General features: G+C 40.1%; 1 protein-coding gene across 6 annotated transcripts in view; it reads left to right on the top strand.

Moving 5' to 3' along the window:
• MRTFA (myocardin related transcription factor A) overlaps positions 1-22,948 on the top strand; it is a 121,131-nt gene that overhangs the window by 69,359 nt on the left and 28,824 nt on the right. Inside the window, exon 1 of one of the 6 annotated variants that reach the window (XM_075751751.1) lies at positions 4,638-5,104. The exons of the other annotated variants lie outside the window; for them this stretch is intronic. Coding sequence (XP_075607866.1) covers positions 4,978-5,104 — 127 coding nt within the window. The 5' untranslated portion in view covers positions 4,638-4,977. Of the gene's footprint in view, positions 1-4,637; positions 5,105-22,948 lie in introns of those variants that run through there. 6 annotated transcript variants of the gene reach the window in all.

Here is a 22,948-nt window from a genome sequence, read left to right on the forward strand (position 1 = left end):
GGGGACTGAAGAGCTGCTCAAAAGCTACAGCAAAGGTGCAGGTTCCCAGGTACGCCTGCTGCTGCTGCCGCCTTTTTCTACATCTGCATGGTGGTTTACCTTTGGCTACCTGTCATGTCTAGGAGTTTTCTGAATGCTGACTGGCAGCACTAGCTGTCACCGGCTAGTTGAAAAGATCAGAGCATGTCAACTTCAGGCTCTTCCTGAGAACTGGAGAAGCAAGAATGTACAGTGCTCCAGGGTTGATGTTTCTACTTCTTCCTGAAGGTCACTGTTGGTGGGAGGCAGGATCCTGGGAATATCCAAAGCAAACTCATATTACATAAATGTGATCCTTAGCTGAGAAAAAGTAAGCTACACAAGTGTCAGTGTGAAGTCTGTATTTATTTTGAAGTATAAAATGAATGGGAGTCATAAGACGTCAAAGCTTTACAGTGATGTAGGTGCAGATTCTATTATTTTTTCAGCTTTTGTCTGCTTGCTAGAAATATGAGAGACAAATCTTCAAATATAGTGGGCTCATACTTCTTTGTAAGAGTTCATCTGGTTTAGACCTTGACTGAGGTCTTTCTTGTGTTGCCTAAGTGTGCATATATTGCAGCTGTTTTCAAGTTTTTAGCAGTAGGTTGTTTGGATTTCATCACTAACTTGTGTGCACGCAGATCCTTGCAGGCATTGTGTCATCTGAGAACATTTTTACTGGCAGAAGGAAGACAGAGAACCTGCTGCAGGAAGGACGGGAGGTGAAAGGAGGAAAAAAAAAAGCACATTTTAAGTTGGTGTGAGTGGGTTGTCAGCAAATTTTCTATCTGCTTATTAATTTGAATTTCAATAATACATTCATTTTTGGGGATAAAACTAATGGTGCAGCTTTGTGTTACAGTTAAGCTGATCCAAAGTTTAGCTTATGTCAAGACTGGTGTAGTCTGTCTGTCTGTCTCTCTCTCTCTCCCTCTCTCTCTCTCTCTTCCCAACTGTGTTCACCAGCCATGAGCTCTGGTGCTCATCTCACCTGTTGGTAATACTGTTTAGTAGGTTGAATCAGGTCATTAAGATACCAGACGAATGTCAGAACTGGTTTTAAGGAGGTTAAGAGTGTGTGTGGCTGGGAGAAGGACAGGAGAAGGTGAACTGGGAGAGATCCTTTTGGTGGTAGCAAGCTTTAAGTTGTAGCACCTTACAGGTCTGATGGTAACTTTGCACAGGCAAAATTTTGTGTTTTCCTAGAATTTAAAGGTCAAATATGTACAGCAGGGTTAGATCTAAACTTGAGGGTCGTTCACTCTTCCATATTTCTCTTCTAGCACAGAATGGGAATTTGAGAAAGCTGCTGCTTATATGCTGTCTTAGCTTTTGAGGATAGAAAAATAAAAGAAGAGAAAGTTAATGATTTTTTTTCAAAATAGTGAGTAAGTAATGATAACTGGCATTCAGATACAAGTATTGCATTCTATGCCCACCAGGCCTTAGATCTAGCAGCAGTATTGTGCAAGCCATATGTGCACGTGATGTTACTTTGTGCAAGCCATATGTGCACGTGATTTCTGTGTGAGGTTATAAATAGTAATGCAGCATCTTGAGGAAAACTACATTCCCACAGTCTCTATCTCATTTCACACTTGAAAGTCAAAGGATGTAAGGCTCAATAGACGTCTCATGGACAGATTATGAAAATTGGGCCTGATGTTTTCCAAACCAGACATCTGTGGCAAATACCTAGGTCCTGTTGATAAAGCTGATCTTTCTGCCAACAGAAACTGCTGCAAATTCCAGGGTAAAGGTTGTGCAAGACACTGAATGTTGGACATGCATTGGTGTGCGTTGATCCTACTTTTCTGGAGTGGTTAAGCAACTGAAACTGTTGTTGGAAATCCTACCTCTGCCGTGAAATGTACCTTCCCTTCTACCCTGCTGATTTCCAAAGTAACTGTCAAAGTTACTCATCAGGCCTTACTTGTTCTTACAGTGCATTGACATTTCTGACCACATGATCATTGATCAGACTTTCAGATCTCTTACCAGTACATGAGGATCCAATAAAACAAATTAAACTTTTGTTTAACTTTTTGATGCTCATCAACATCTGGCAGTAGTCTCAGTGTTTCATACAAGACAGGTTGCTCTTGGTCTTTACGCATTTATGAGAATCCATATTTTGCAAGGAGGTACCCCACAAGTGCTTGCTTGTATGTTAAAGATATCTTCCAACCTGGGCCCCTCAGAGTTTGTCTTCTTACAGCATGTAGGGCATTATCCAAGCTCTTTTCAGAGTGATCTGGCCCATCTTTTTCAGTTTTGGATAATTGCTCCTTCTTTCAGAACACTAAATAACTGTAGGACAAATTTGATGCTGTAGGACAAAATTTTAGAATATCTTGCTCAGTGAAGACAAGACTTATCTATCTACCATTGAGCCAATCATGTGTTTTTCTTTCTAAGCTGTTTTCTACATAGGAAGAAAGGTATGTCTGCATACATATCTGCAGCTCTGCAGTAATACATTGAGAGGATCAAATCTTCATCAAGTTGGAGTTGTCAATTATAGCAGCAGAGGATTGCTCAAACTGGCAATATATTTCATGCATTATTAGCTGTTTGGTGTCTTTCTTCTTACAGTTCTTAAACTTTTCTTGATCAGAACTCGGGCAACATCTTAGGGCTGTTTTGGCAATACCTGGATATTGGTGAGTCAGCTGGATAGAGCAACTGGCTCACGTTTCCCAGGCCTCGTACACTGTAGCGAGCTGCTAGCTCAGAGGCCCCGGTTGGCAGTGTTATACAGCAGTCTTTGACCTCTGTAGCTGAATCTTGTCATTTCCACCATCCAGATGGTGCATTGCTTGCCAGAAGAAGGAGGACTCAGTCTGGCACAGGATAGTTGTTCTTTAGTTATTACAGTAATTATGGGGGGACCTGTCTGTGCAAGAGTATGAGGCCTGATTCAATGTGCAGTTGTGTGTTGCTGCTGAAAGGGGAGATCTGGACCGTGTGTTTCTTTCTCCCCTCCTTCGTCCTGGCTTTAGCATTCTTGCGGTCTGCCAGGTCAGCTTCCCAAGGCAGCTCTCTGCAGCGTCATGACTGCTAATGCTCGCGCAAAAGCAGGCTCATCTATTTATGCAGTAATTTGACCTTATTGGCCAAAGTTCATTGTGAAACTAGACCTTTACTTGACTTTTACAAATCCTAAATTTAAGATTTAAGTTTGTGTTGAGTAAGCATTGGTAATTTAGGAATAATGCAATTACAGAGCTTTATATTATCACCAAAGGTATTTTTTTACCCACAGGAACTTTAGAGTTCAACCTTTTTGAGTGAAGGTTGAACATTTCAAAGAAGAGTATGGTTGAAGGTACCCAGAAATGTCACTGATGTCATCTAGCATCATTATTTAGTAAACATGTAAAATTCTGTTTATTAGTTTTTGGTTTGTGACTTCAAAATATTTTAGATTGTTTTATTCTCCTAGTGCAGCTTATGGCAGGGTTAAAGTTGTGCTTTTTAAATTTGGTTGAACACCACTTTTCTTAGGTATTAGCTTCATTATTAGAGTCTTTTTTTCCCCTGTGGTTGTTATTCTAGCCTTGCTTTATAAAATGGCTTGGATGCTTCTCAAACTATTTGGACATGAGAAATTTTTGTCTTGATTGGGGGCAGCAGAATATGAAATTGAGACTGTTTCAATAGTGTTTTAGAGTATTCACCTTCTTATTTTTGTAATGTCTATGTGTCTGTCTTTGCTTCAGGCTTGTAGGATGATACAAATTACTATTAATTGGGTTTTGGTTTTGGTTTTTTTTTTTTTTTTGAAAGATTCCAGAATACTTTTTTTCATGTATCTGTATTCATTGGACAACTATTCCCTCCCCCCCCTTTTTTCCCCTCAGACTTCATTGCACCTTTTATGATGCATGCTTAGCAAGATTAAAAACCAACAAAGCCACTAGCTGTACTGGTAAGAGTAACTCCTGTCTGTTGCTCGGATGGAGCGTGTTTTCCCGGCCACTTCCAGTACCATGTTGGGTAGTATGTATAACCCAAGTTTGTCAACCATATAGCATCTGTTCATGATGCACATTAAATACGCTCCAGGTGAGACAACTGCCTCCATACAAGCACAGATTCTGAAGTTTTAGTGCTTGCAGCAGAGGGTGATTGATTGGGGACTGCTGATTATCTTCAGGTAGGTGTTTCTACTAGGTTGGGAGAAAGGATTTAAGGAAAGAAGAGGTGAGAATGTGTGCTTTTACAGAAGTCATCTGTTGTTACTTATAGGTGGTCTCAGGGCAAATGCATATAAGATCTCTGTTTCCGAGATTATCAGTTTAGCTTTCTCCACAACTAAAATTGCATTTTCTAATAGTTTAAACAGGAGGGTGCAAAAGGCAGCGTGGCTTCTGCACTTAGAGTGGTGGTGTTCTCCTAGCTGTGTGCACGGCGTGCTTACAGTCGGGACGTGCAGGGGGAGAGAGGGTAGTGCTCAATCACATGATATTGACTGTCTGGCAGGTGTCTCTAGTGTGAGTAGAGAAACCAACTGTTCACTATTTTGGGTGAATGAGGTTGGCTGTTACTGCAAGTGGCCCCATGAAGAAGTCCACGCATCTGTTGATAAGCACCGCTCTGCATACTGGGATCCTGAATGCTTATAGCTGCTTGCTGAAACAGTGAAGTTTCTGTCTGAGCTTTGAGATAGTAGGAAGAAAAGATTTGCCAAGAGCCTTGCTGATACTAATCTTTAGATGTTGGCTGTCAGGATTTGTCTGTGCCTTGTGTACCTCTCTGTTCCTATGCAAGCACAGCCTTGGAATCTAGCAGTAAACTAATTTTTTTTCCACTCTACCACTTGGTGCAGTGATCGAAACCAGGTAGAGAGGGATTGTGGTTGGGTCTCCTGTGAGGATTAAGCACCCCTTCCACTAGCCTGGGACGCCTTCTGTGTTACAGAATCTGCCTTCAGGTCCAGGGATTTCCTCTAATATGTTGGATAAAGCCAAGACACTCCAGCCTGCCTATGTTGGGATTGTGCCGCTTGCAGAGACTGTGTCAAAGCAAGGGAAGAGCTGTTCAAGCACATATCAGGATTCATACCACAGCTTACGAGAAGGTTAGCAGGCTCTGCTTTATTTGTTGTAGGTGCTGTATAATTGGTTTGTGGGTTGTTTTTTTTTTCTTTTTTCTCCCCCCCCCCCCCCCCCCCCCCCCCCCCCCCTCGCATATTGAATCTGCCTGCTTTTTGTTTTCTGGGCAGTAGTCCAGATTTTGGGTTTCCCACTGACTCCTGTGACCTGTTGTCCCTGAGGGCGCTCTTAAGCATGTCACAGGACAAGGTTGGAGCTCTGTATGTTGGAGCTCTCTATGTAGTGACTTGCAGTGCCTGGATCTTGGGAGCATTTCACTTGCATTTGAAAGTTTTAATTTCAGAGTTTAAATTTCTTCCTCTTCTCTATGTCTATAGGGCTCTTGTGAGCAATGTTTTAAGGCTGTTTTATTAAAGGTGTAAAGGCTTGTTCTGGAGTGGCAACTCTGCCTTGAGGGAGATAGACTATCATGTTTTAAGTTTCAGTATGTTGTATTTTAGAGAGTGTGGAAGGAGTGAGGTGTGTATATCTAAATGTGATTCTGTTTTAGATAATGATATTTTCCTGCAAATTTATGTGATTTTTATGGGGGTTTGATAATTCTGAAAGATTATGTAGACAGAGGTCAAATTTCAGGGAGCAATATCTACGAGGAAAGAAGAAGATATAGAGGGATTGAGAAAGATTGAGAAGATGAAAACAGACAGTGATCCATTCATAGTGCACAGCATACTAAATAGCAACAAACAGGAACCAGGAGAAGATTACAGGGAAGAATGGCAGAAGATAACACAATGCCAATGGCAAACAACAAGATTTATGTTTTATCAGAAATACTGGATGCGTCTAGCTACAGGTAAAATTTTAATAGGAACTTGCAGGAGTGAACAGAGATCTTGAGCACAGTGGCCTCAGAAATAAGGTGATGACTGATTCTGAGGGCGAGTAATGAGATCTGAGAGGAGCAGAAAATGACTTTCAGTGACATTTTGGACAGAAAAGTAAAGTAAAGGGTGGTAGGAGTTGAGGACAAAAAGCCAGATAGAATAAAGCCACGTTTGTTGCAGAAAGATGGTCAGTGTGTAGAAGACTGCTTTAGCAGTTGTATTTAGAGGATTTTTCTCTCATACGCAGCTCTAGTCCTGCTGAGGCTACCAAACAAAATTGTTAAGTTTCTACCCCCTATTGTGACTCCCCCTACCAAGCCTCTTTAACAGATATCAAGAGTTAGCTTGTTATTAGAGTTTTAAAATATTACTATTTTTGTGCTTGTTTTCATTGGAATAGTCTTTGTCGAACAAATATGGAAAAGGAAAACTGAAGTCACAGTCCTCAAATTCAGGTTTGGAAGTCATAAATCCGTTAGTATAGGCAGTATTCCCAGTTTACTTTGTCTGCTCTGGAGTCAAAGCACTGCAGCACATCAATCTTCAGAGGAAGAAAACAAACCAAAATTAAAAAAAGCCAGCACTTGCAGCTGTCTTGTATTTGGAAGGCATTGATTTTCACAGAAGGTGAGCACTCTGCATTTGAATGTGCCAGGATACATCTTTCATCCAGTCACTAAATAGCACAAGCTGTACAGTGGGAAAACATGTAGAATGAGGAAAATGCAATTCTGTAGTACTTTACTCAATATAAAAATGTTTGTTGCTGTCTCAAGTTGAAGTGAATTAAGGTCATTGAATTCTTGTATAATTCTGAGTATTGAAAAAGCTCTGTTGACTCTGCAAAATCTAGCAGACTACCCCATGTCCAATTCATGATATTCTAATATTGTATGTGATGAGGAAAGCTACTGTCTACCAGCTACCAAACAGGAAGGATAGGGAAGGAAAATAGATGTTGCCAACTTCTTTCATGTCAGAAGAGAAAAGAACAGTCCTTTGGTTTTGCTGCAACTCCATTCAAGTCTCCTGCAGTCTCGGGATGCCTGTTGTATTTATGCTGTAACATGCACTGTGTTTTGCAGAGCCAAATCTTACAGGCAGTGGAGAAGCAGATGCACTCACGTGTAAACCCTTGTGGAAGCTGTGGAAGTCCAGAATTAGCATTGAACTGAAACTATAATGACTGTTGTACCTTAGTTTTGATCCTCCTAAAAATGGGACAGCTTCGTTTTGTTATTGCCCAGAACAGAAAATTCATGCACTTCTCTTCCTCGTTTTTTACCACACACGGGTGAATGGGTGCCAGTCTGTTTTCTCCTCTTTATAAAGCCAGGCAAATAAGGGGTGTCTGTATTATGCTGACAATGCTCATACCTATTCTCTTAATGAATCTCATGAGAAGTGGCTATCTGGAATAGACTTCAACTTGTTTCCTTGCTGCTGAAAAACAGATGGTCTCCTAAATCTGATTTATCTTTTTTTTTTTTTTTTTTTTAATTGGGACTTGACATTGAAGTTTGGGAACTGGTGATCCTTTCTGCACAGAAATGGATTTGACATGGGGAAGTCAAAGAACATATGCTTGTATTTTTCAAAATATGTGTTGGGGCAGTTATTTGTAAAATTCCTAGAATTCAGGAATCCATAAACATGTTTTCTATTCAAGAATGCCTTGAAATGACTTAGTGTTCAAATACCAGAGCCTAGTTTGCAGTTCCTAGACCAGTTAATACAACAGTATGGTAGCCCCTCATGAAAGATATGAAGAGGGAATCACAGACAGCTACTGAAGAAACAGTTAGCATTCATATGAGTTTAGCTTAGAATTAAGTACTTGCAAAAGTAAATTCCAACTTTTCCATCTTTGTGCACCTTTCCTTCTCTGGAGATATTGAAAACCCACCTGTGCAACCTGCTCTAGGTGATCCTGCTTTAGCAGGGGGGTTGGACTAGATGATCTCCAGAGGTCCCTTCCAACCCCTACCATTCTGTGATTCTGTGATTGTCTTTCATTCGTTGCTTTGAAACTAAACACTTGTTTTTGCAAGTCCTCCCTTCAAAAATGTTCAATGTGACTTGGGGCTGACAGTAAAACTCACCTGTCTTTTTCCAAGATTTGTGTCTCAGGGCCCAGACACCCGAACAAGTTCCTGCATGCCATCTGATCTGCGGTAACTGTGCACATTCTTGCTCTGCAGCAAATGTGAGGTAATTTGAGTTAGCTTAGCCTTTGATTAAACTATTAATATCTGTTCAGTACTTTGAAGAGATCAAAATTCATGCAAGTGCTTGTTAACATATGGCTTTCTTCATGAGTGATCTAGACCTTATTGTCCTAACGCCTCTGGGCACCTGGAGGTAAAGCTGGTCGGTGGCAGTACCGCACCCAGTAGAGGGCAGAAGAACCTGCACGTGAAAACTTGGAAGCTCTCAACACCAAGGAGATCCCCAGCAAGAGGGCAGCCCCTACATCTGAGGCATCTCACAGGAATGAAGGGTGACATTTTTCTGTAAAGGTTGATCTGCGTCTTCCTAGTTCAGAGTGGACCTGAAGATGCTGTGGGAGATGTCAAAGCGATGCCTCATGCAAATGCATGGGTAATGAACTTTAGAAACCAGTCAAAAAACGTAACAGGCGCATCTCTGAATTATGGCCAGGTACATCCCACAATTTAGAATTATTTATGCAAATAGTGCTGTAACACAGAAAAACAGAAAATGTGTTGAACATATGGGGAGCTAACCTGCTGGCATTTCTTACGGCAAATCCAGAGGCACACCAAACGCAGGTAGTTAGACTCCCTGTAGCCTTGTGTTGCAGCCACTTTGCACAGTGACTGTGATTATGCTTAAAAGGTAAGAGGTTCAGTAAGGATAAGATAATAATATATTAACATGAGATGGGTCAAAGTTGGCAATAAGATAGCAATTTAAATTTACTTTTGCCTAATTCCCAGTGTCCCTCGTTTGACTGTGAAGACTTAGAGGTGTCCCAGGGTATTTGTTAACTTTGTAACACAAGTGGGAAGCTTAGGGAAAGGGTTAACACTGAATGACCAGGAGTTTTGTAAGTCAGTCATTATCAGTGGACAGCGAGTCGTAGCATTATTCCTGGAGTTGAATTCACATATTTTTTCGGTCCTGCTGCCTTAATGTGTTTTTGGTTTTTTTGGATATGACATGTTTTCCTCTCTTGGAGTTTACTGAACTATTCCTGTCAGTGTAATGATCCCCAGCTGTTGCTTTAGCCCTAGCTATTTTCATGCTGGGAATGGGAGGAGGAGGAGAGGAACAGAGGCTAGCTTGTTTACCACACTCTGATCTACTTCATTTGTTAAAACCCGGCTATTATAATACTTTATTCAGCACAAAGTAATACTAAAAGGAAAGAGTTGTAGCCTCGGACCTGCAAGAGCAAGGAGGTGTAAGGACTAAACACATGCAGAAAACGAAAAGAATAGAAACTAGGTGTGGTGCAATGAGTGCAGCTGTCAGCAGTATTTATGCAGACAATGCTTTGAACTAGTAATGATACCAAGTAAAATTTGCAGTAAGTACTTTCCTGCCCTATCAACTGAATTTACTTCACAGTTAAACTGAGCTTCATGTTCAACAGCAGTGGTGCTGGGGTATCAATAATCCCAGCAACTGGGAAACATGTTAATAAAGCTTGAAAAAACTGATGCGGCTTTTGAATTCTTCATTACTTGATAATTATTTGTTGTTTATTTTTTGAAGAAAATACCTGTATTTATACTTTTAAACAGCAAATCACTGATGCTTAGACTTCCTGGGAGCTGTGGAAAAGCAGGTGCTTTTTTGAAAACAGAACTATGATACTTAAGGCCAGATTGCCTGCTTTGCATCCAGAAACAACTTCTGCAGTTAACATGCTTGTTCAGAGTCCTTGCCAGACAGATGTCACTGTGACTCTCCTGCCCAAAGAAGATAAGGGTCAGTGACAGTTGTGGTTTCTGCTCGTGTTTTTGGATCCACATCAGGCTGCCTGTGTAAATCTTATCTCGGTACTTTTATCATCTATAAGATCTCTCACTAGTCACCTCAGATTTTTCAGCATTCTGTCACACCTGCAAGTCATTGATCAACAACTTAACGAATATCTATACCAAAAATAAGCGTCTGCTTAGATCTTTCCTTTCGTGCCCCAACTCCCATCTATCCAGTCTTTTCTGAGCATTGAATTACTGATCTTGTCACCTGCTGCATCAATAAATTTCAATCCAAAATGTTAAAGCAGCACATTTCTTGGCAAGAACCTCTGCAGCCTATGGTAGAAAATGAGATATGGCCTCTGACATAATTTAGGTTTATCAAACAAAATCATGCAGTGAGCCTATGGGGCAAATTGTGTTTCCTTCTCTTGCAGCAGGCCTGTAAGTGGATGCATAATCTGCTGAATGGCACTAACCTGGAGCAGTACTCATGGTTTTCTTTCTCTTTCTTGGGCTAGTGGAAGGAGATATGATGTTTTTCCCTGGTGGTATGTGCAATTTACTAACCTGATATCTCTCCAAACTAAGAGCAGACCTGCAGTAACTGAAGTACATTGCAATATGGTGATTACTAATGAGAACTACAAAATGTTTTTTGCTCATCAGTGTATTCAGGATTTTTCCTGGTGTTCAGTGAGATGGGTAGAAGAACCATTGAATGACACAACAGTGCAGGTGACCTACTGTCAAAGTTTACTATGTATATAGTATAGTAAGCATTCTTTCAAGAAAACAAAGATTTGAACTTTCCAGTCTGCAGTTCTCCCATCTAAAGTTAGACCAAGCCTGATGAAACGAACAAGGAGTGTGAAGGAAGGTCAGTAACAAGCAAGAAGATATATTGCTTTGGGACATGGATTCTTTCCAAAATTGACAGTGAAAATTGGTGAAATCCCGCCTTTCTGGACAATCTCATTTTAATACAGCCTTTCAGAAGTAAGCAACTGTAACGAAAATATTTTGTAAAAAAAAATAGCTCTTTGAAAGTTTTCAGTAGAAGTGCCCATAATGGATTTTTCTCCATGGTAGCACAGGGATCATCTGTTGCAGCCATGCTTGTAAAGACATTCTGTGGTCTCCGTCCCCAAAGGCAGCTCAAGGAGCTGAAGCACAGACTGGAGTCTGAGGGCCTGTCACCATTCTGAGGGTATTTCCCATAACATCTCTGCTGCACCCTACCAGCTGACACATTTAACATCTTTTTGGTAACCTTCCTCACTGAAAACACTTGTCAGGGCACAAACATTGTGCCGCCCAGCTGGATTGTTGGGGAGGGATCTGAGTGATGTCCTCTCAGTGACAGAAGGAAGAGATCTACTTTCGGCTTTCTCTGCCTGGAGTTTCCCCGGCTTCGTGCTGCTACTTGTTTCTTAAGTATTAAATGCATGGAGGCTATAGCTGTGTTTTTTGTAGAAATTGAATGTAGCAGTAGCTATGTTCCTTGGTTACTCACCTCTGCAAATTTCACAGCAGTGCTGGAAGCTAGGATGTACAAGCTTCCTTTGTGTAATTTGGTCGATATCAGAAGCAGCATGTAACCTGTCCCTGCAAACAGTTGTGGGTTTTCTTTCTTATATGCGCTTTGTGATGCTCTTTTCATGCTCTGTTTCTTCACTTTCACTTTCCTAAGGTTTCATGCCTCTTTCTGTATTATATTTAGGTGTGAAAGTTCTAAGCTTGCTTGCAGCTCACACCCTTTTCCATGTTCCGATGTCAAATTCTCCCTTTTCGGAAGCGGAAGACAACATTTTAGAAGTAGATGCTAAACTGGTAATACCTTTGTGCCTCACTGAGAGACTGTTTTACTGCTGCTAATAATAGCTGTCACATTGACTGCAGGCAGTTTAGAACGAGGATTGTGTCTTCAGGACTGACATGTGACTGTGAATCTAACTACAGCAGTTGCAAACACTGTCACCACGTAGCTATCTCCCCTGCCTCTTTGTTGGAGGGAGCAACAGAAAGGAAACGTGTCTGCCCTTCACTTGCCTGTGTTCAGTATATCAGCGAAAGCCCACCTCTATTAGCAGTTGGAGAGAATCTTCCACTGTGTGTAATGAGTGGGAGTACCTGCTGCTGCCGGCAGTCTCCTCTGTGCCCTTCAGTGGAGGACTGAGTCAGCAGTAACATTTTAAACATCTGCAGTATTTGTCCACTAGTCTGAAGTCAGTGATCATGCAGGCCATTCTGGACTGCTAGGTTCTTTTAGTTTGCTGATTGACCTGTTGCACAGAATTATATTATTTAGATATTTATAGCTATGATAGCACTTAAGAACCACATTAAGCCTCATAGCTGGATTTGTTTTCAATGCTCTGGATCTTCCCTCATGGAAAAACTCAAGAAAGTTAGTCCTGGAGATCTGTAGTCCAGAGTTTTGAAAGAAAGTAAATATCGAAAGAGAAAGGAAGTAAAAAGTAGTAGGTAGATGTTGTATTATCACAGTTTAAAAAGTTTGAAGGAATTTGGTGTGCTTTTCACGTGTAATGCAAATTCTGGGGATCAGCTTCCATACTGGGCCGCTGTGAAGGAACTGATTTCTAGTGTAGAGGGATATGATGGCCATAGCTGAATCTTGTAACTTTTTTACAGATAGAATTGTAATAGAATTTGTACTTAAATTGTAAGGAAGGTGTCAGACTGTTGCAGTACAAAGGCCAGGATATTTATTTGAACCGCAGATGCCATGATTGTGTCACGTGTTCTTTGCAGTCTTTGAGAAAACAGCAAAGGAGTTTCTCACTACCATGAATTAAAGAAATATGGTAATTCCTTGTAACATCCACCTGAAATTCTTGCTAAGAGAGGATGCTGAGGCTTGGACAAAAGCTGGTGACAGGAATGCTAACCAGATGGGGACTGCTGTGAGTCTTTATTTTGCATGTAATATGCATGTTGGGCAAACCCACTTTTGTTCCATGTCCCATGAAATAACTGTCAGCACAATCAACCAACTGAAGCTGGGAGATGCTCAAGCTAGCTAATTTAAAATTATATGGGGCAGCTTTCCGAGTTCCCTATATAACTGGTTAATTACTTCTTCTAAAGAACTGCTGGTTTTGTATTTAAATTTGCATACTTCTAAGTGCCTTTTTTTTTTTTTTTTTTTTTAACTACTTGTGGAAAAACACATTTGCTCTCATTTGCATTTGATTTCAGTAAACCAAACATCTTTAGGTGGTCAAGAATCTGAAATGGTCTTGGAAATACAGAATTATTCCATGTTTAAGTGGAAACCCCCAAAACACAGCTCATATGTCAGGGTGTCCCAGCTGTTGCCCTAGAAATTCTGTGGTGTCTTGACCATTAGAGGATTTCTGTGAAGGGAGCTTTTAACTTCTAACTGTAGAGGGTGCCCTGTGGCAGAAGAAAGGCTGAATCATTGGGCCAACACCACAATCTCTGAGAAATGTTTGAGGAAGTTTTTGGCCTTAATCTGAGAGGCTGTTAGTACATTGGAGCACTGTGCTGTAGCAGAAATTGCAGTAGGGGAGGTGAGCTGTGAAGGAAAAATATTAGACCATGTCTCTTAGTGCTGAAAGAGGCATGGAAGGATTTCCTCATCAATTTTAGTATTATAAACATGCCTAATAAATAATGTGTTTTATGGATGTGTCTTGGCACTGTCTCAAGACTTGATTTTTTTCTGCTTAATAGAAACATACAAAAACGTATTATCTCTTGAACCCAGTTTTAAATAAAGTGATAAATTGTTCAGACTCTGATGTATCTCCAAACATGTTTTTCTTTTTTTCTTCTGTATAATTTTTCAGAAAAAAACCACTCATGTCTCATTTTTAAGGAAAATAAAAAGGTTGGAGCTCTTTCTTCTTATAGGCAGAGATATCTCTATCTTTACAAGAAAAAAAAAGAAAAGGTTTCAAACTTGTTTTTCCCTTGTGTAACTTGCCTGTTGTGCTGTCACATTCGTAGACAGCTGTAGATCTGATTGTCAGGATATATCTACCCATTCCTTCTTTTTTCTTCATTTGTCCCCATCTGCCACGTCATATTAAATTATCTTGGAGAATTTCTTTCTAGGGTCTTCTTTGCAAGGTGGTTAAGGGCAATGTTAGTTCCTCCTTAATCATTGTTTCATAGAAATGTATAAATCAGTATAGACTGTGACTCACGTTTACATGGAGAGTTGGGAAATTCTCTTGTTTTCCCTCCCTCAAGGCTTCTCTTCCAGCTATAGATAGTAACAATGGATATATAGATGGCATCAACAAGCACTGATTACAGATAATATTTACTGTCTTATGATACTGGTGTGTCAATTTTAGGTAGACCTTTCCACCTAGGTATTTTGTTACAGGTCATCTTGTTGAATCATGCATGGTAGCCAGATTCCATAGATACGGCTATGTGCCTAGTTATTCACACGCTTAGTTTTCACCTAACCAGTATTACTGGGACGAAACGATTTTATAAGAATAAGTACCCTGCACAGAAAGCAAACCAACTTTTCCTGTTGACAAGCTTGTGGCACATTTTTAAATGTTGCATATCTTACTAAATATACCAGTTTACCTGTATTTCAGGTTAATTTCCTAAAGTCCTATTTTAACAGATCCAGCGAGTGCTGAAATGGACTGTTAGTTATACAAAGACTTTATGATAAGAGTGGTGCTTCTATGCATTCAATAGAAAAACTTAGGTATTAATAGTAATACATTTATCTGATTTTAAAATTTTAGTATTGAAGAAGATAAAGCTGGCATTGCTTTATTTAAAAAAAATAATTTAAAAAGTAGCAATGATTAAAATGGCATTAAACCTCCCCTAATTTTTACATATTTAATGGAAGTAGCAAGAGTTAAATCATGAAGGAAGAATGTAAAGGTGAATGCTGTCAAATGCGCAGCAACTGCTAGTCTTTATTTTAAATAAACATAAAAAGAACCCTGCAAAATTCAGCATAAGTTTTGTAGTAATAATCAAATTTGCATATATTTAGAGTCATATACATGAGTAGCACCCACAAATAAATACATTCAATTGTATGCAATATTGAGGACTGAGACTGTAAACTTCTAAGACTATGAACTGGTTCTTCCTTTTGTATCTGCACATTTTACCACTCCCGAATGCCAATGCTGACTTGAGCCTTTGAGAACCACCAACACAAGTAACTGTTCTGTCCTGTCTGGAGGTTAGATCATATTATCTTCTGATACTTGGACCATGCTACTGCTTTTGTTTGGTTCATAATCCTATGTCCTAACAAAACTAAAATTGCTGTAAACGGTGGCTTTATCCTCTAAATACAGTTTTTAATTAACATTACTTTGACTTCCACATTGTATCAAGTTTGATATGAAGCCTCCACGATGACCTCTACAATGAGGTAGCTTGCTGTTCTGTGCTAATGGTATGAACCAGCTACCTTGTGGTAATATCTGAGGATGGAAATAGATCCTTTTGCTTTTCATTGTGTATTTGCTTCTGATTCCATATTCTTTGGGGACTAGTTTCTTCTATAGGTTGGGATCTTGATTCTGCTAAATTAACCATATCAAAGAACCCATATGTGTCTGTTTTCACTAACAGAGATATTTAATGCCTCATAACATTGACTCATTAAAAGATAATATATGCGAGTATTTCATTATCCTTTGAAAACACTTTTAAAAATTATTCCTATTTCATATTTATCTTCCAACAGCATCCTCTCAACAAAAAAAGGGACTGTTGCCCTGTACCTGCTTTTTGTGTCTAGTAGCCAAAACCAGAACATCATCCTGTGCATCTAATATGTCAGCAAGCATGTGTAAGCTTCATGTCATGTCAATGATTTTATATGACCCAAGAACATTTTGAGCTGTAGAAGCTTTGAAGAGTGTGATATTATCAAGAAACAAGGCCTTCTTGTCCTGAGGGTGAGAGTCAATTTTCTCTCTTCCTCCTCTTTTTGTGTTCTTAAATGACCAGTTGCTCCTTTTTCTGTACTTTTCAGCTGCTTTTAAAAGCTTCTGGGCATTTGAGAGCCTTAAGGCTTTTGGAAGTGCTGGATGGAAAAAAACAACCCTAGTGTTATGTGACCCACATTACATCCTCGGATTGCTACTAGCATATCCAGTGTGAAATATTTTGAAAGTTGTTGCTTTGGAGGTGAAGGATCTGTTCTATTCTTCATGAATCTCTTGATAGAGGTTTTAGGTCTACATCAGGTGGATTTGTACTCCTGTTCTCACCTGTACAAATTTTGAATGCTCTCAAAAAGCTTACTAAGAGAATAAGAACGAAAAGGCGGTTGTGAAAAAATTTTCAAGTCGTCTCTATCCAAGATCTGCCTTTGATGCAGCTGTATGGCTTTCTTGGTTAAACCTCCTGTTTGGCTTTGTGCCTGCAATCGTCTCTGTTGGACAAGCACATCTGGGTAAGAAGTTTATCAGTGTTCCCCAAACTGATACGAGACACCTGTCCATCTAAGCGTATTGCAGCAGAACACGCTGATTTCTGTAGTGCTGCTAAGAAATCCACTTTCATCATTCATGTGACCTGCAATAGGGAACCGCTCCTGATCCTGGTTTTGTTTCCTGTTCAGAATCTGCTTCACAGACCTCCTCTTTGGGTGTAGGGAGAGCAATCCCAATCCTACATCTTACAAAGAGAAAACCACAGCATGAATATAAATAAGTGGCTTTTGCCTCTAGTATGAAAGGTTCCTGTAACAGTTTAAGAGACCAAAACAAATTGTGTTTCTATTCTTTACCCTCCCAAACTCCATTTTCTCCGTAGTATGGTTGCTAAGGAAGAGATGAGGAAACTGCCTGCATTTTAATAGCAGCCGTTGTTGCTGCAGTAGAGAAAAGAGGTAGTGGAATGTGAGATAGTCTCAAATAGTAAAGAAATAAACTTCTGCTTAACTGTCCCTTTCCCCAGGCTTGCTCCAAGCTATTCTTTAAAATGCATTGAGATTAATAGAATTGTACGGCTGCTATTCCCAACAACAGTGGACGCTTGCAAATTGTGGGAATCAACGGTGTACCTGCTGCTTCTCATTCACCCCACAGAGGGACATGAATTTTTGGCATCCTTTTCCCCGAGTAGCAAACTGTCATATAATCCCTGCAGTTTGGGTGTCATTTACAGTCTGCTTCACTTAAATGCTTCTCTGTTAACTGCACAGTCTGCTTAAATGCAAAGCCAGCATGTGTTCCCCATCAGCAGTTAGTGGATTAAAATGCTGTTGGGCTCAGAAAATTGCCTTTAAAAAAGGCCCAAAAAGTTGGCTTTTCTTTGTTGGTAACCCCCATTCTAGCACATTCTGTGTGATGTGGGGGGTGTTGTCGACAGCACCAGAAAAACACAGCTCTGAAAAAAAAAGTCATCCACCTCCACAATTTATTTTAAAAATTCATTTTGACCATTGTATACTCACTTATTGATCACAGACTATCATAGCTGAATTCTTCTTGTAGCTCCTTGTGGACATTACAAAAATTTGGTAATGCTAACCACCCTTTGCTGCTTCTGGACAGAAAGGTGTTGCAACTGGAGTTTAGCAGATGCTGCTCTTGCTGGTGTACGAACCAGAATCTAATCTGGCTTCCCGGTGAAGCATGAAAGGGTTGATGCGAGTCAACATTTGTTTTGTAAGCAGGCACAGCTGAAAAATACTCAGAGACCATTTTCGTTGTGAGGGAAAGGTTTTCTCCCCACATCTCCAAGGGACTGAATTCAGTCATAAATGTAGGATATACCCCCCCATTGAAAGCAATGGCTGATGTGCTGCATATTCCAAAACTCAGTTTGGTATTGGCTACTGATCAAATGTGACTCCGTAATCAGAAACGAGGAAAAAAATTCTCTTAATGTGATTAGAATGGCTGCTGCTGGCTGAGTGGTAAGTGGAAAGGTGGCTTCACCCTCACAGCAGTAGTTACACGGCACTGATATTTAAGTTAGAGGTCCCAGTGTTGCACAAACAGCTGTGGTGATTTTGTTCAGCAAATATCCCATGTCGTCAAAGTTGTCTTTTATGGTTGCATATTATAAGTAAGTTCGTTGCATATAGGCTGTTGGTTTAGTCAAGTGGTGTTACCCAGATGGTACTGAAAAATTGAAAAATACATGTGGGCTGCAATTGGTGGCCTAGTGCCATGTTTCCTTAGGCTGTGGTTTCTGACCCTCACAAAGTAAACCCAGTCAGACCTAGGCCAGTGAAAATTCTTCTAAATAATCTTTGTCACTACTGAAAGGTAGAGGTGTTGATGAACTAACTGGCAGGTTTCCATTCCAGATCTGACTGTAGTAATGCTTTCTTGTGAGTTAAGTGGATACTGTAGCACAGGGCTCTCAAATGGGGTGTACAAATAAATGACCGTGAACTCTTAGGAGCATTTAAGTGCATAGTTTGCTTTTTACTGCTTTTACTTAGGCTTGCACTTTCCTCAGCTTAAATAATGAAGTTAGGCTAATTTCACTTGTTCTTCGGTAGTTTTCCTTTCTAATCACATGGCTTATTGATTGATTGGGTTGCAAGGATGAATTTTTCTATCAGGCAAACTGCTTTCACTGAATTTACAGAATGGATAAATCACATCTGTGAGCATACAGCTGATCTAGTTAATATGCGGTTCATATCTTGCAACGCTCCCTTTTTGCACAGGTATCCTAGCCCAAATTCTGGGGAGTTCTGCCTCCCCCAGCCCCTCTGTAGGGTTTTGTTTGGCTGTATCAGCCTTCCTCCCTTCCTGTTCTGTGCTACTGCTCATGCTGTCTGTTGTAATCCACCATACGGCTGTGCTTAATCATTACCTTGGTTGGGTGACCTTGAGTATCACTTGGGATTCCTTAGAAGAAAAGGTTTTGTAGAAATGTGAACGCTGAGTCCCTTTGGCAGTAAGTCTGTATTCAATGTAACATGCACAGGGCCTTACCACAAGCTGCAGTTCAGAGCTGCGTGCTTCTCTTCGCTAGTTCTCAAAAAACAGGAAATGCAGAATATTTTTTTTTTTCATTTATTGTCGTAAACCTGTCCTGGTCTGTAACATAGTCTTGAAGATGAGATTTTTTTTTTTCCTCTTGGGTTGCTGAGATGCAGAGGCTGCAGTCTAGTTTCTGTAGTAGTTCTAGTCAAACTATTAAACACGAAGTGTGGTTTAGAAATAGAAGGGCTTTCAGGTATGTATGTGTAAGGGCAGGCATGCTGTTGCAGACTTAGATGACGAGCTGCAAAAAGCACCTTAGCTCATCATAAATATTTGTTCTTGTACTGCATACTACTGATGCCACCCCTCTACTACTACTAGTGTTGTAAGTGTCCTGAAAGCGTCCACATGGGTGTAGCCTCTGTATAATAAGCACATACTGCTCTGACTTGCCAGTAGGCAGGAGTAAGCTCTGATCTTGGAATATGCCTGTAGGTTCCCTGTTAAGGCAGTTCTATGGTAAAACGAACAAAAAATAGTCATGACTTGCTGTGTTTCACTAACAGTGTAACTTTGTTGATAGTACCTGTATTGCAATGTTATTTGTCTCTAAGTACACCCCCCTCCTCAACTCTTCTCTACCCCTCCTCTGAACTGCTGGCAGAACTGCAAGCAAACTCCTCTAAACGTGCCCTTCCTGTCATGAGTTACCTGTAGCTAATATTAGACCAGACTTTGAAAGTACTGAAACACTTTCCCAGGTTGACCAGAAAACAGTTCACCTGACATTGGACACCTAGAAAGAGAGGATGACAGATTGAGTGTACTTAGGCAAAAAGAGGGAAAGATATTGCAGAACAATGAAGACCTGTTTAAGGTCTGGCAGCTTCCAGATTTCTCTGGAATGTTTTACTAATTCTTGGAACAGTTCATTAGAGATATAAAAACCTTGCTCAAACTTTAACTATATTTCAGAGTTTTTCATACTTGTGAAATAAATAAATTATGCCCATTTTCGGGTGGGAAAATCAGACAAGCATACAAAGCCCACAAAATGTTGCGTAGACTGTGATGCAGTTGAATGAAAGAGGTGGGTAGAAGGGTACCAGTTTGGAACTTGTTTTCTAGCCAGCAGAGATATGTCTCCTTTATATGACCTGATTTATTCCTAATATGAAAATTAATTTAAAGGTTAAGTAGAGGGATAAAGGAAACAGAAGATTGATGGTTTGTGATTGAAAGACTTACGCTCCAGTCTGTCTGAGTAACTTTGAATTTCTCTGGTCATTCTAGACCTTTGGCTGAGCTCCATGTACAACAGCCTTGGATTGGCTCTTGGGACATCTGTTAATCTATATATAGGATTCACACACTTGCACACGTAAACAGGTGATCTCCTAAATATATGAAATGGTGTTGGGAACTCCAAGTACTTATTTAAGCCAAAATGAATTCAGGAGTGAACTGAAGTAATTTTTTGCCCTTCTCCCTGCCACAAAAATAAGCTGTATTGGAAAAAAAAAATGCATTATGTGCTGATTATAACTCATGCTTAGTATGTATGTATATACATTCATAAATCCCAGGAATTACTTAGTGCCTATTAAAAATATCCTGAAAATGACCTTTTTCATATTCTCCAGTTTAGTCCTCTTGACAGTTGCTAGTTTCTTGCTGTGAAGGGACATAGTATTTAAAAATAAAAGGTGCATATAATGGATAGAGAAAAAGGGTAGTAGATGGTAACTGATATAGAAATAAGATATATTTAGAAAATTCATAAGGGAAGCTGAAGTCAGGAAGGGAATTTTAAGTCATTTGATGAAGTCTCTAGCTGTCTGGCTGAGACTGATTTCTAATAAATCTGGGAACAGCAGGGAGACTTCAGAAGAGCAAAAGACCAGTAACATTTTGCATTACTACTAAAAAAGGGTGAGTGAGTAAAGAGTGGCTAATCTGGTCTCAGTTCTAGGAAAAAAATATGGAAAATTTGATAAAGAATCTAGATGGTATGAGAATAGCAGTATAATCATGCTATTCAGCTTTTCAATTTGTGAAAATAGGTCCGTTCAAATGCAATTTTGTTGTTTGGATAACTTGAAATTTGGTTGCTAGGGGTTTTGTCTGGGTGTAATAGACTTTTATAAGGTCTTTAACTTAGTAGTGTGGTATATTTTGGTTTCTAAAAGTATCTTTGAATTTAATGAAGTGCTGCTTAAGTGGATTAAGAACTGACTGTAATCAAAGAAAGCAGAAGAGCGTTTCTAGTTGGGATCAGCCCAGTGCGGTCTGGAAACAAATGCAAGATGGTAACGGTGTGGATGGAACAAAGATTAGTGGAGGCATAAATAATGACATTAAGAAAATGGTTTAGATAATTTAGGCAAATTGAGACAGTTGGGCAAAATGTGCAGAAATACAAGTGAGGGCAGAGTTTTGCACCAAGAAGCAAAACATGCCAGCCACACCTGTGTGAGAGAGTTTTTCGCTGAAAATCCCTGACTCTGGGAGGTGAAAGGTAAATAGTAGGTGTAGTTGGAAATGAGAGGGAAAGTAGATGGTCCTAGCAAGTAAATAGCAAAGTGGCAAAAAGGGCTAATATACATTGCTAGCTGTTGAAGTGGGAAGACATGAGTAATAATGAGATTATCTGTGTTTAGAGCTGTGGGGATAGACCTGATGCTATAGGTCTGTGCCTTGCCTGTATACATTTAGTGAGATGTGCTAATTTAGGGTATGGAAATGAGTCCCTGAAATGGCTCGCTAGCGGAAATAATGCCACATAGTGAGAGATTTAATGTGCCATTACCCAATAGGGCTGAAATCACTTAGCGGCATACTGCTGCTGGAAGGATGAAGTCTCACTCCCACCTTGTGTTAGTGTTAGCAAATACCTGGCTATACAGTTGTCCTCTTCAACTCACTAATGAGATAGAAAACTGTTCCCTGTTTTTGTTGGGCTGTGGTCTCTGTCATGTCAGTGAGTCCCGCGACCAGTCGGGGAATACGAGAGATGATGTGGGGAGTGAGAGACTTGACTCTGTTGTAGCAAGCTGTTGGATCAAGTGCTCATGTAGATGTGTCATCACCTGATTCGGGTTTTGATCATGTCAAAACGAATCCAGCAAATGAAGAGGTCTGTGAACAGGCCAGCCATGAGACTTTATTAGCCCTCACGCTAGCACAGAAGTAGGAGTGCGATCGCATGCTGAGTGGGAGGAAGAGCCTGGGACTATCACTTCTGTTTGCAGTTTCATGGCCAAACGAAGGGCCTGTTCCTTCCCCTCTGCATTCCCTCCTCTTCTCTCTGGCTCTTGGCTGATCCCACACAGAATTAGCATGGTTCTCTGTACACCCTCCCTCCCTCTCTCCCTTCCCCATACTAAAGGAAGTAGTTTCCTGCCCAGGATGCATATATGAAGAAATCCTAGCTTGGCTTAAGAAACAGGACAGAGGTAACTTGGTTGCACACTGTGCGCACAGAAGTACCTCCACAGGTAGGAAATACATTCTCGCTGTCATAAATCTTTCAAAGAAAGGTACATTAAGAGCCAAGGGAAGTGGAAGCTAGACAAAAAAGCGAAAATTTGAGCGTGTGTTTAAGCGAGGGTGATTAGCCGCTGTGCAAACAACCAAGGAAGAGGTGGATCTCTTGTTAACTTCATATGAAGGCCAGAACCCTTATTGGATGATGTATCTTAGTCAGATGCAAACTGCAAATAGGAGGTTGAAAGAAACAGGTAAAATGTGATGATGCATATAAGTAGATGAAGTGGCATTTTCTCCTTAAAGTTTTTAATCCCTACTTTAGGAACTGTACAGTATAAATTTGGATTTAATGTATGAAATGAATATATTGGACAAAAAAAGTCCTTGAGAAAGGAAGCATAAGGGTTAAAATGAGATTGTTTAGTTGGACTGTAAAGCAGTTTTTCTGTCTGGTGGTTCCACTACATTTGTGTGGACTTCTCTTACGTGGACTATACAACCGACAGAAGCTTGACAGGGAAATTGAAATGAAAATGGAGAAGACGCCATGCCATTCATTTATAATATTTTATGTTGAGTGTACTTAGGAGCTTGGGCTT

This window comes from Balearica regulorum, chromosome 1, assembly GCF_011004875.1.
Source record: "Balearica regulorum gibbericeps isolate bBalReg1 chromosome 1, bBalReg1.pri, whole genome shotgun sequence".
Classification (NCBI taxonomy): Eukaryota; Metazoa; Chordata; class Aves; order Gruiformes; family Gruidae; genus Balearica; species Balearica regulorum.